This window comes from Gymnoscopelus microlampas, assembly GCF_963454915.1.
Source record: "Gymnoscopelus microlampas genome assembly, chromosome: 6".
Classification (NCBI taxonomy): Eukaryota; Metazoa; Chordata; class Actinopteri; order Myctophiformes; family Myctophidae; genus Gymnoscopelus; species Gymnoscopelus microlampas.
Window position 1 is genome coordinate 15292402 of NC_139943.1, and position 14328 is coordinate 15306729.

The following is a 14328-nucleotide window of genomic DNA, read 5'->3' on the forward strand; positions in this document are numbered from 1 at the left end:
AAATAGCGTTCGGCCACAGACGGCATTAAAACACTTCTTTATTGAAATGTATGGATTATTACATTAAACTACTACCCCGTAGCGAGAGTTAACATTTGGCGCGTGGGGATGAGCACCTTTATTTTCAATTTGTACATGTTTGGAGGGGTACAGTGCTGAAAGTCCCTGTATCCATGGGGGATGAACCCTACAACTCTCGTAGATTGAAAACGTCAGAATCATAAATATGTCTATGAGAGTTGTGTTCTACAGCTACGGTATACCAATGTCTGAGTGCTAACCCAACTACCAGCTATCATAGCCCACGAATACAACAGTATTGCTACTTTTACTTGAGTACAAAATGTGAGTACTTTTTCCACCACGCTTTTTTTTTTCAAATAAAAAAAAAAGAATTTTCTGGCCGGAAATGTATGTTTGACGTAGGCGGAAGTCAGATGGTCGCTGTGTGCCTGTGTCCGTGTTGCCATGTCCGCTCATTATAAGCGACTTGGGGCTTGTTCTTCTGTAAAGTTGCTTGTAAATATTGGTATTTGCGTGTTGCGTTTTTGGGGCTTGTTTCTAAAGTGTAGTTGCTTATTTGATTTTGCTTCCTAAATGCTGTTTAAACCAGTGTTTCTTCGACTTCGGCTTGTAGACATAGACTGTGCTTGTAGATGGCTATTTTCAAATAGCCAATGTCGAAGGGCTCACTACTTTTGGGTTTGTTTTTTTTCATAGTCCCGGTTGCTTGTTTCTCTCGCGCAACCTGGCAACACTGGCCTGTGTGTGTGCTGCTGCCCAGGCGGGTCAATGAATTGTTTTGTGATGATTTAAAATGTTGTAACCATTTCAACTGTTTTGCGGAATCGTTACGAAGGTAAAAACCCAAAGACCACATTTTATCGTAACTATTACTTCTCACGGATGTTATTATTTTGATATTAGTTTGTGTCGCTTCGTTGTCTGTTCAGTCTTAACAGCCTACAGGTAAAACTACCTCAGTGTTTACATGCAAATGGTTTTGTAACTAGAGTTAGCTCTGGTCAATAGCTCTTTGGACCAGAGCTAGATAAATGTTAGTAGTTTTGACTATAATTGCTCCATTATCTTTTTACGGATAAGTCTTTTTACTTGGTTTGTATTGCTGCTATAATTATACTAGAGAAGTAACGTTGCTTTCGCTTTCGCAGACAAGCAGTAGGCTGTGTGCATCGTCCTTTTTATTTACTGTCTTTTACCGTTTGACTTTTGAAGTCCTTCTGAATCCTTCTGGTACTTTTAACGTACTTTACTTTTCTTACTGTGAATCTTCGTGAGCCGTGCACCCTTTAAACTGCATTGAGTGCTCTTTATAGTTTTCTACTCTATTCAAATGAGTGAGTAGAATGGTCAGTCTCGATCTACAAACGCATTGTGAGCCTGTAGACCCAGAAATGTATATAGGGCTGAAGTGGTTAATGCATGTTTTGTAGTAATAATAAAAATATACAAAGTAACTAAACTTAAGTCGCTAAACTACATTTGCCTCGAGTCTAGATGTAGTGGAGTAGAAGTAAAGCTATTGAATATTGGAAATACTCCAGTAAAGTAAAAATGGCTCAGAATGAGTACAGTAGTACATGTACTTAGTTACTTTACACCACTGTGAAGGACCCGATATGTATGTAATGTTGCATGTATTTGAAAATATGTGACATGGCATGGTCTCTCTCATAAGAGAAGCGTTGTCTGCATTTTTCGAAATGAGCCAATCTAACGTCAGCTGCTATTTTCGAATACCTGAAAAATGTAGGCCTTATACAGTAAGTTTCTAAACAGTTGAAACAAACAAGAGCTTGAAGTGTTTAAACTGTTCATTTAGCTGGGTACCCCACTGGAACTGGAACACCCTCAACAAGGACCCCTGGCCACTTTGAGAATGAGAATCAGTGATTTAATGCTTTTTGTTTCAGATGATGACTCCAGTTTAATGTCCAGTATTATGAATGTAATCGCATCAACAATTGAATGTATTGTATTATGATCTTGTCTCAGATTCTGTTAGTGTGGATATGGCCTGATCCTGAGCCTGTTTGAGATTAACAACATGGATGACGCTTCAGATAGCTTCTCAGAGGTGGACAGTCCTGGATGTCTGAACAAAGCATTCAGTCTCAGTGACAGTGTTTACCTGTTTGAACACAGTGTCAGTACCATCGTCTCAGCAGCCGTCCCAGAGACGCCCAGGTAAACTTACTCACCTGTCTTCCTTTTTTAACCCATTCATTTTTTAACCGATTCTACAAATTCAATACAAGTTCTTCTACTTTTTTGTGCCAAGGACCCCTAAATTGATATGCATTTGGCTGCGGACCCCCCATCTGAAAATGTTTTGTGCCAGGGAGGGCCCCACAGAAGAGAAGATTTGTGATTTTTCTAAAGTGTTCAAAAATAGCAGATATACAAGCTCGAAGTGACGCGCTGAGCTTGTAGATCTGTTGTTCTAGATCTAAATGCTGGCCACGACACGGATGCTTTCCCTGTTTTAGTGGGTTAAAGATTGTAAAGTTAAAACATTGATTAGTCTTTTGGGTCTCACAAATGAATCTCTTACGGCTTCATTCAACTAGAGACTGAAGACAATGAGTTTTCCAACTTTCGTCGTCAAAACTCGGTGGAAACTTGAAACAATCGCAGAACCAATCCAAAATCTTTAGGGTGGTACTTCATATTGTAGCTGTGACATGATTTCCAAAGCAGTAAACATAGGTTTGTTAGCGGCTGTTCTAGCAGTTAAATGTTTTGCCTTTACCCATGTTTTACTTTAGTTACATTATGTCGCTAAGTCAGCTAATTACTGATGATTATTTATCAAAAATGTCATTGTATGAGTATTTTGTGAAAGCACCAATTGTCCTCCTCACAATATCACAAATGATCGATTTATAGTTTCTTAAGTTAATGTTTTTAACTGTGTGTGTGTGTGTGCTCGCGCGTGTGCGTGAGTGCAGTCCTCAGGTGAGGAGAAGGAGGAGGCATCATAGTCGCACTGAGGAGGATGTTCAAGCGGTAAGGAGTGGCTCTGTATTCACACAGTTTTCAAAACAAAATATATTTTTTATTTGTCCATTTATGATCTATTGTCCAGTCTTCCTTTTAGAGGCGAAAAAGCAAAGTTCTTTAATGACCATATATGATTATTTTCATTCATCATGTTTGTCTGTCTGCTGGAGCATTGAGGATAGAGGGAATGTTATTTTATCACCCACATCGGAATTGAACAGTGCAGTTATCAACAAAAATAAATGTGTTAAGCAGCAAGTGCCTTTAAATACAACAGGATGGGAAGCATGGCTAAGAATCCGTACAGTAGTCTGTATCAAATCTACGCTGTTGAGCATTTATTGGCAGGATAGGATATGTGTGGAGCCCCTGGCATCCCTCTTCTGGGCACGTAATAGGTGGACATTTGGCGAGAATAGCAGATCTACAAGCTCACACCATGTCATGTGACGTGTTGTGAGCTTGTAGATCATTGACTATTTTAACTATTTTTGTGATGGCACAATTGTCCCCCCCACAATATCATCACAAAATATCGATATATATATATATATATATATATATATATATATATATATATATATATATATATATATATATATATATATATATATATATACATATATATATATATATACGTATATATATATATATACGTATATATATATATATATATATATATATATATATATATATATATATATATATATATATATATATATATATATATATATATATATACGTATATATATATATATACTGTAGTTATTGAGTCAAAATATTTGTGTCTCTTTAGGCTGCTATTCGACTCCCAGTCCCGTCTCTCGGCCCCCGCCAGTCCAAGCGAAGGCTGGGTCTACGGGCTGCGGTTCAACCTCCATCCCCACGCCTATCTCCCCGCAAGTCCAAGCGAAGGAAGGTCAGTCCTGCTGGGAGGCAGAAGGAGGAGAGCAGCGCCCCCTCACAGACTACAGGCTTCGTTCCTGCTTCTTCTCTAGACAGAGACAGCAGTTTTCTGGATGTCTGGCTGGACCCTTGCCAGCCATCTACATCTTCATCCTCCTCATCTTCTTTCTCCGTCTCGTGTTCCGTCTCATCTTCCCTGTTCTCCACTCACGGAGCAGCCTCCACCTCGGAGTCGGAGGAGGTGTCTGTGGAGACCGAAGTGGTCGAGGTTGACCCCTGCGGTCCGGCAGGCGCTGCCGCTGGCCAGTCCAATCGGGACAGGAGGAGCAGCGAGACTGATGTAGGCTCCCTGTCATTCCTCACAACCGAGGAGAGGGCCTGGCTCGGCGCTGAAACCGCAGGTACACAACAGCAATGTCGTCTTAGTCACATGAACCCTAAGCGACCCTATTCTGGGCATGTCATAATAGGTGAACATTTTGGGAAAAACGGCAGATATATAAGCTCACAATGTGATCTGGTCTAGAGGGGAAAAAAGGAGGGGCCAAGTAGAGAGAAGTACACCAGCATAAAAACACTGTTTTAAAGGTAACATTAACTAAAATTATGACAAAAAACAAACAAACATTATAACCTTCCAAAATGAAGCAATAGACCATCAAAACGGTCTGTGTTTATGCTTGTATATGGCAAACAAGTGCATCTTCAGTGTGACTGTGAAGTTCAAAGATTTCTTGTGAAATGATCTGGCGATATGTGGTCAGGTGTTACATGTTTTCACCAGCAAGGAGAGCAGTGCAGTATTAGCTCCATAAACTGATCCTTTGTACCTCTGTCAGTCTCTGTAGAGCAATCAGCCCCGCCCCCTCCAGAAGAAATCCTCATCAGCAGTGATAATGAAGATGACGCCATGGTTCGCATTGCTCAGATGGAGGAAGACGAGGTTATGGCCCGACGAATGCAGGTACAAAGCCACTGGCAACTCTTCTCCTCTACTCAAAATCACACTCAGCGGGGTAAATTCCAGAGACTAGTGAGGCATTAGCAATGATCAGTGTGAAAAAGGTAGTGCAAGCACATCCGTGGCCCAGGTGCAAGACAAAAAAAAGTATCACCCATAATCTGTGTTGTAGTGTTAAAATTAATGACCAGGTTGTCACATAATAACGACAAGGCTGGCAGGACAGAATTAAAAACTAACACTTTAACAGGTTTCTAGAAAGTGAGAGGTGCTAGTTGTACACATCGTATGGCTAATTCACAATTTCTTTAAATATAATTTTTATTGTGTCAAATCTGTTGCCATTAGGAACAGTTTAACAGGGAGCAAGAGGAACCTCCGTCTTCATCCAGGAGCCACCAGCATCACCACCACCACAACCACATGGTGAGGCTTTTTCTGTCCTGTTCACATCTCTTAACCCATTAAGACCTCCAGACAGATTCTAAAAATGTCTTCAAAATCGTTTTCCCTTTTTCTGAAAGACTTTCTGTTTCTATGTCAGTGGTTCTCAATCCTTTTTCATATCAAGGACACACAAATTGTATGCATTTGGCCGTGGACCCCATCTCAAAATATTTTGTTCTAGGGACCCCCAGAAGCAAAGATTTGAGTTTTAAAAACTTGCTTTAAAAAATGTATATATTCAAAGATTTTCACAAATCAGATCTATGAGCTCATAGTGAAGCACAAATTCTCATTGAGAATTTAGGAATTTCTAGTTTTTAATTTCACTGAGCTGGATTTAACATTACCAGTAATAAGCAAGTGTCATTATATTTTTGTCTGAATTTGTTTATGTGCTAAAAATGATTTTGAGATCAGGTCATTGGTGATCAGATCACCATGAGAATAAATGGATTTCATTCTTGTTCCTCGCTGATGGACAATATTTAGGCTTAGACCTACAGTATCTATCATGAACATGTAGCTAAACAGCAAGTTCTACCAGTCAGAGGTGCTGGTTGTACACATAATATGGCTTTATATTAATAATGCTATAATTTATGTAAAATATTTTGCCATAGGAACAGTTTGACAGGGATCAACAGGAAGCTCAGTCGTCCAGGAGCCATCCACATCACCATCACAACTACCATGGCAGCCACCATAGTCCCATGGTAAGACTTTAACATTAACGGTTCATTTCACAAAACGCACATGATGATAAAACTGCTAACAGTCTTAATCAGTATTACATTTAGCACTTTGAGGTTTGCAAAAATGTGCGTTATAAATCATTTGTTTTTGCGTCTGGAGACTCCCGTCTAGGACAGGCTTCAGACACGCCTCCTATAAATAAAATGTATTATTTATTATCTCATTTGTCTTGAGTTATTGGATTGCTGTTAAAAAGGACACTTTATTCAATGTAATGTTAAATCCAATGTACATTTCTAGATATGAACAAACGCTTTATAACATTATAGGTTCTGGCATTGTCACTCAGAGAGACTTTGTGCCATTTCATAGTTTTTGTCCTTTCACTGACCTGGATATAAATATAATTTTCTTGGCCAACTAATAACTCTCCAGATAAATGAGATAATGTCAAACTGTTAATTGTGCATTTTGTGAAATGTGTTCTATTGAGCAGTCTTTAGGATTGGTATTCTATTGACTATGTTGTGTTTAATGTGTTTTTCTGTCTGGTTAGTTTGGTATGCTGTCAAGCACAGATTGGACTCCACCTTGGTTAGCTGCTGTCCAGATGGCTGCTCTTGCTCCTTTTCTGCACGGAGACAATGGTAAGACCCTGATGTCATTCCATTACATTAGCTTCCTTTAGGGAGCACACATGTGCACACACTTGAGATCTTGAAGTGTTCAAAAATAAAAGTTATCTGTAAATATTTTACAGTGACAAAAGAAATACCCAGAGGAGTGGGGAATTATTGTATTAATAATATTGATGTTGCAATATTCCAAAAACGCGTGTCAAACTCCTACAGGTTGGTCAGGGCACCTTTTCAGAAGGGTGGCCTGGGACCTGGTATCCTATATTTTGCCATTTGCTTTCCTTAACCATTTATCACAGACGCATGCTTGTCTCCACCTTCCCACATTACGCAACTGTAGGGTATAGCAATGACAGGGACTACATGTGTGTGCGGATCATTGGGGGGGGGGGGAATTGAAGTCTACAGAACAAGTTTATACATTGGTTCAAACTGTATTCACAAAGGGAATAGATTTTTTCCACAAAGGATTAGTTAATGTCCTAACGTTCTCTGGTGTGTGTGTGGTACAGATGCAATGACTGGTCAGCGTAGAGGAAGGGGTTCCCGCAGAGGTTCCCGTCAGCGAGGCCGCGCTCCACAGTACTTTGACGATTTACCTGGAAGCGACTACGAGGTCAGGAGTGTTCTGTCCTAGACTTATCAATAGAACTGATTCTCTCTACGGTCTACAGTTTATAGTTATGTTGTTGTAATATTGTGTGTTTGTGTGTTACAGGCTCTATTGGAATTTGAGGAGAGACAGGGGACGGTTGTAGCAAAGAAGACATTAAGTAAGGGCGAGATCAACAGGTTCCCCACCAAGAAATATGACTCTGCTCAGAGCGCTGCAAACACACGGTCAGTCTACTCTCTGTCTGCCTGTCTTGCTGTCAATTTGTATCACTGTCTACCTGGATGTAAACAGTTTATAAGTAAAACAGATTTTGAATGAAAATCACTAATTGACTGATTGACAGGTGTCAGATCTGTTTCTGTGATTACACCTGTGGAGAAGAGCTCAGGATCCTGTCCTGTTTCCATGACTACCACGTGGGATGTATTGACAAATGGCTTAAGGTAGAGTGATGATTGTTCAGTCTATCGAGGTGAACTGGTGTCACTGGTTCAGACGACCATGGACCAAATCTAGCACAGTGAAGTTAGCTGCTATAAACCTGCAGGAACACTCTACACTGTGACCACTATTTACTGGTCATTTATATACAGATGTTTGAGTCTCCAGATGATTAGCTAAATGTGCAACATTGTTTTCTCACTCAACAGTAAATATACCAACATACAGGGTATCTGCATAATTCTAAAGTTACAATTTAATTACTTTTAAGACCTTTTAAATACCAAATTGTCAAATATTACCCAAGAAATGGGTAGACATTGACAAAACTAGCCGAACTACAAGCTCACAACGCCTCACACTGCAAGGCATCGTGAGTTTGTAGTTTGTCTATTTACACAATTTATCTGTGTAACCGAGTCAAACTATATGTAAGGCCTAAAATGCCAAGTGCTTGTTAGGATGGGGGGTCCCCAGTTCAAATATGATTATTTTGGGGGGTCGCAGCCTGAAAGGTTTTGGAACCCTTGTCCTAGACCACTGATTACTTATGTTTTAGCCAACATTTTGCTAAAAAAGGGGGGGAAATGCTAAAGTTGCTATTTGACATCATTTCATTTGATTTTCAGTGTTTGGACTGATTGGTTTGTGGTATTTCTTTCTTTTCTGTTTTTTTTTTTTCAACAACAGGTGAACGCTACCTGTCCTGTGTGCCGCTGCAACATGGCTGAAGGCGAGTCTCAGGGCGGTGAAGCATAAGTCCTACCTCAGACTGACTGACAGTGAGATCTCTCAGTCTATCTTCATTCCACTGGTCGTAGAGCCTCTACCTCAGTCTCTCTGCCTGCAGTCTCAACACGACAGGAGTTCAGAGATTGTGGACTTGTCTACTTTTCATTTCATTTGGTGTATGTTTGGCTTGTTTTCCCGTTTTCCTGTCAGCCTTGATTCTGCTTTATAAAATGGCTGACATGGATTTTTAATGGTGTGCGTTGCTCCCATTCATTCCATTTTTAAAACGTTCCATTCTGCTGACTGTCACATTTACACACACACACACACACACACACACACACACACACAGTCGGGGACACAGGCATTTTAAAAGACAATGCTGCCTGCACCTCACACCGGTGAATCTCCTCACTGTCGAGTGAAAAGAAGTTTTATTTTTATTTGATTTTATGTTCTTTACATAATAAAAATGTTCTGTTTTATTTGTGTATGCATGTGTGTTAATTTCCCATATTGTTTCCCATATTGTATCACAATCTGTAGTCTGGAGAGAGAATAGAAGCTACATTCTGTGTTGACAGTGGTTGTAAAAGTACTCAGATTTTTTACTTAAAAGTATATACTGCAATGTAGAAATACTCTATTACAGTACGTAATTCAAAATGTACTTGAGTAAAAGTACAAAAGTATTGGTACCAAAAGTAGAAAGTACTCATTATGCAGAATGTCCCATTTCACAACTTTTAAAATGTGTAAAAATCATTTGAAAATAACCGATATACAAGCTCATTGTGAGCTTGTAGATCAGCTATTTTCAAATGGCCAAAATATATACAGTATAGGGCTGAAGTGATTAATGTATGTTTTGTAATCAAAATCTACAAAGTGACTTAAGTTTTCAAATAGCCTAATTGTAGTGGCGTGGAAGTATAATATTTGCCTCTGAGATGTAGAAGTAAAAGTACTGACATTTGGAAATACCTCAAAATTGTACGTAAGTACAGTACTTGAGTAAATGTACCTATATTACACCACTGTGTGTTGATACTAAGTTTTGACATATGACCCAAACTTACTATAATTGTTTTGCTTGTCAGAAACATTTTAAAGCTTTAATTTTGTTCTTGCCAGCAGTCCAGATACAAACCTTAGTCCAGACCAGTGGTTCTCAAAGTGGGGTCCAGGGGTTCCAAATGAACCCTTACAGGTCTGTAACTCTGGGAGTGTGTACAAATGGAATGAGGTTTGAGAACCAATTCCATTCCTCTCTCCTCTCCATCTCTCTGCCTGTCCCTACTTCCATTGATCCTGGGTCCCCTATAGCTGCCTCTGTCTTTTTCTGTTTTTTTTTTGTTTTTTTTTACTTGACTGGAGTATTTACAATTTTCAATACTTTTACTTACTCCACTACATCCAAGAGGTAAATAATTGCACTTTTACTCCACAACAATTATTTGAAAACTTTAGTTAGGCTACTAGTTACTTAGTAGATTTGAATTATTATTACAAAACATAGCCTACATTAACCACTTCAGTCCAATTTAAACTTTGGCTGTTTGAAAATAGCAGATCTACAAGCTCACAACATGTGGCATTGCACAGTTGTGAGCTTGAGCTTGTAGATTGTCCTTTTATCAAAAGATGTTTTATATATGTTATTATATTATACTTTGTAAAACAGGACATTCTGCATAATGAGTACTTTTACTTTTGCTACTTTAATAAAGTAGTAAAAGTAGCCTACTCATTATGCAGAATGTCCTGTTTCACAAGGTGGGCCTATAATATAATAACATGTATAAATATTTTGATGACATTGCTTTTGTACTTTTACTCAAGTAAATTTTGATTACCGGACTTTTACTAAACAGAGTTTTTCTACAATGCAGTATTGATACTTTTACTTAGTAAAAAATGTACCTTTTCCACCTAGTATCTCTATCTGTGAAAGATAGAGATACTAGTATACTGGTCTCCACCAGACTTTAGATCATCTAATCACACTAACCCTGGCATCTCTATCTTGGGGGGAAATTAATAGAATATAATACTTTATTGGCAACAGTTTAACACACAGTATCACCAATTAAAAGCGCCAAATGGATTAAATAACAAAAAGCCGAAGCTTGTCAATTGGCTCTTGTCGGAAAAACCTAGCTCAATTCCACTGCGCCCCCTACAGATCTTGTGAATAGAAAGATTCTATTGACCAGGACTATAGGGGGCGCAGTTGAGTAACTAAAACATCTTTCCATCCGGTGGAATATTCTCTTTTTTGACCTGAAACTAAGTGTATTTTAGACGTGAGGTTTGATTGATTGATTGAATTTTGTATTAGGCAAAAGAATGTAAAACAACACGGTTACACTTATAATACTTTTGTCTAAAAGGTCCGACCAAAAAAGTCCTTGCGGTCTTGTTTCCGTTGGGGTCCTTGAATTAATTGAATTAATTGAATTTAGGTGGGGGGCTCCGAGTGTTCCCACTAAGGAAAGTAGGCTTTCAACATCTTAAAACCGTGTTTGTTTTGGTGAGTAGTGAAAGTGTATTATTTTATTTTGTACTACAGTCGAGACTCTCGACTGGAGAGGCTGCGCTACCGGTGGTATGCGGGCAATGTCCCAAAAGTCACACAGCAAGGAGAACTTCTGATAATGGACCAGAGGCTGAGGTGCTAGCTAGGCAAAAGCAAAACCGTAACGACACCGTTGTACGAAGGATCATAATGTATCTGGCCCACTGTTTAGATTTACGTTTATCAAAACGGTTTCGGCTGGAAAACGGCATCGCAAATAAATAGCCTGTGGAGAGAAATGGAGAACGTCGAACTCCAAGTGCTCCTCCTGAGCTGACTGTGCAAACCTGCGTCCAACCAACGGGTTGTGTTGCGCCACGCCAGGCGTCCATATAGCAACCGTTTGTGTTAACATGCGTGACGTGACGTCAGACCAGCGCTCTGCTCAATGTGGTCATGGCCATTTTTGGTCACGGAACACGTTGTGTTGTGTCACGGTGTGACGTCACGCCAGAGCTTCTTATATAATCAAGATGATTCATTCAAGATGTCTAGTTAACTCTTTGACGTCCGTAGAGGAGTATCAGATACTAGCCTACTCATCACAGCATCATCAAAGCATCACTCATAGCCACCAGACGAGACTGACCAAACAATGGCCACATCACATACTGAGCAGCAGCAGCCACATCATTTGACAAGTAAACTGAGTCAAACTGAGTCATCTATCACAGTGGGGATGAATATGAGTGCAACAGCACAACCTCTTCATCAGTCATCCATTGTCCCAAGCAGGCCCTCATCATCTGCCTACTCACAGCCCGGGCATGGACAATACCCTGTGCATCCTCATCCCATCCCCCTCCCCCCTGGGGGGAGGATGGTGCAGCAGCAGGTGACATACAGCTATTACGTGCCACATAACAACCAGATGAGCCTGTCAGCAGGAGCTGCCACCACGGGAGGTCAAGTGCGTAACCCTGGCTGTAACCCTGGCTCCAACCCTCCCCAGGGGACCATGGTGATGGCCCCCACCCCCACCACCACCACCACCACCACCTCCTCCATGGCACACGGCAGCAGCAGCCCTGTCGATCCCTCCAGGAGGAGGCTCCGTCTGAAGAGCAACAGGGAGTCTGCCAGAAAGTCCCGGCAGAAGAAAAAGGAGTATGTGGACCAGCTCAGGGGTCGCATTGAGAAGCTGGAGGCCGAGAAGAAGGAGCTGAGTGTCAAGTTGAAGAACGCCGAGATGTATTGCGCGACTTTTAATTTTTGTCAGTGATGATGTGCCCCAGAGACCACATCATCGGGGTTTGTTTTTTTATTTAGTTTGACTTTTGGGTTATTTATCCTGTCCAATACAATAGCCCCATTCTGTCTGTTGTGATTACAGTTAGAAGAAAGTGTTCAAATGGGGAATTAACAGCCTCAAGGTCTCGCCATTATTTTTTCAATCCTTTTGTTTCTCTGCAGAGCCGGTGTATTCTCAGCCTATACAACGTGTGTTATTATCTCCTATAGCCTACTGCACTTCAACCAATCTTTATTTGATTTTTGTTTGGGGACCTGCTGCTGCTAGTTGTTTTGCATCTATAGGAGAAAAAATGCCCCTACCCCACTACCTTGTGGTATAAATGAATAGAAAGGCTGATACTGTATTTTTGTGCATTTTGAATTTCTTGTCCATAGGCTACACTGAAAAAGAAAGAAAAGCAACTACTGTATACTGTATCTTCATGCTCATGGAAATTACTGTGATAGCAGCATATAGCTGTCATATTACAGCTCTCTACATTCCAACTGTTTTTAAAGCCACAATAAGGCACTTTTAAGGGCCACTTTCCTCTCCTGATGCTGTGACCTTGCTGTGGTGGAGCAAGAGGCTTGAGTGGCTCAGTGACCGGAGGACCTCTGCTGGTGGAGGGAGGTTACAACCTCTTGGCAGGGTTCACCCATACAGTATAATGCCGTGGTTCCCAAACTTTTTTGCTCAAGACCCAAAAGAGAAATCAGATGCCCGAACTAGTGAAAATAGCAGATCTACAAGCTCACAATGCATCTGCTATTTTCACTACTTCTTAAACATTTGTTTTCTAATTTTGGGAATTTCTTTGATATATATTTTTGTATTCACAAAATTATTTTTGAAAAATGTTTAAATTTGTTTTCAACACATGAAAATGTGTGAGATTTTTTTGTCTAAATCTTTACACAATCTTTTAGAATAATGATAATTAATGACAAAATGGTAAAAGGAAACAAAAAATAAATGATTGGCCCCCAATCAATCAATACAAATACTCAGCAGAACCGGAAGTTACCAGACTCAACTGACTGACTCCAAATTACAATTTACTTTTGTTGCAATCAGCAGCAGCAAGCACCCAATGGTTGATGACTTGATGCCAAAAACGTCACTTTAACCCCAAAGATGACAGATGATTTACCTTTTTTTTTTAACCATCTCATGCCAATCATTTAGCACTGTGTTTCATTTGTCAAAATACAGTTTCACCATTTTGACCCAATTTGACTCAATGGCCCCTTACCATTTTCTTAATTTGGCCCTCGGGTTAAGCTATTTGAGTATCCCTGTATATTGCCGCTGGAAAACGGGTGGAAAACTTGAATATCCAAAACAGTACATTTTCAGGAAATAAAAAAAAAAGAACCTGTGTTCCAATGGATCCAATACAGTTATTATTTAGTCACAAGCTCTTTTTAATACTCACTTTTCATTGGTTCAATCAATATTTATAAAACCCACAGGACACACTTTCACACACTTTAACTTGAATGAAAAAGAAAAAATCACACCCTGTGTGAAGTGAGTGGTGCCTTTGATGAGCCCCGTATTGACCCCCGTATTGATGTTGTCATCAATGTTTGTGGACAGACATACATACATACATACATACATACATACATACATACGGACACAAGGACAAAGCCAGATATAGGAGTGGTTGCCTTCGGCACCACTCAAAAATCCCAAATAACAAAAATAGCCGATCTACAAGCCCACAACACGCCGCATTGCAGAGTGAGCATGCAGATCGGCTATTTTTGCTACTTTTGTGTGACACTGTAGTATGAAGTAAGGCATTCATTTACCAAAACACATACAACGTTTATACATAATGAGTCAAAAGAAACGTCAGCAATCCTTCACCTTTACCTGTTAATCAAAACGGTTATTAATATAATCCAACAATCAAACACAATGAAATAGAAGTGACCTAGGTCAATGACCAATGATGCCCGTTTCAATAACTATCACCCTTTGTAGCCTACCCATTTTCAGAGTACATGTGTGCACATAGTCAGAGTACTTGGAGGCCAGTCGATCATG

The 14328-nt window shown here is 39.9% G+C and overlaps 1 protein-coding gene across 2 annotated transcripts; it reads left to right on the forward strand.

The window, feature by feature from the left end:
• The first annotated feature begins 761 nt into the window (after positions 1-761).
• LOC311047993 (uncharacterized protein) lies at positions 762-8914 on the forward strand. 2 transcript variants are annotated; one of them, XM_084060969.1, is made up of 12 exons: positions 762-859; positions 2017-2208; positions 2973-3030; positions 3821-4331; positions 4770-4894; positions 5240-5317; positions 5965-6051; positions 6588-6678; positions 7182-7285; positions 7388-7509; positions 7629-7728; positions 8417-8914. In XM_084060969.1, the coding sequence occupies exons 2-12, from the start codon at positions 2069-2071 to the stop codon at positions 8483-8485; spliced, it is 1485 nt and encodes a 494-aa protein (XP_083917095.1). In that variant the 5' UTR covers positions 762-859; positions 2017-2068; the 3' UTR covers positions 8486-8914. The 2 variants fall into 2 exon arrangements, with proteins under 2 accessions (XP_083917095.1, XP_083917094.1); XM_084060968.1 differs by having other exon boundaries at positions 5959-6051; positions 8417-8913.
• Positions 8915-14328: the final 5414 nt, after the last annotated feature.

Bases quoted from the DNA above. Each gene is read 5' to 3' on its own strand.
- LOC311047993 (XM_084060968.1), top strand. From the start codon at position 2,069: ATGGATGACGCTTCAGATAGCTTCTCAGAGGTGGACAGTCCTGGATGT. The intron at 2,209-2,972 runs GTAAACTTACTC...GCGTGAGTGCAG, and splicing joins GCCGTCCCAGAGACGCCCAG to TCCTCAGGTGAGGAGAAGGA. The intron at 7,510-7,628 runs GTCAGTCTACTC...ACTGATTGACAG, and splicing joins CAGAGCGCTGCAAACACACG to GTGTCAGATCTGTTTCTGTG.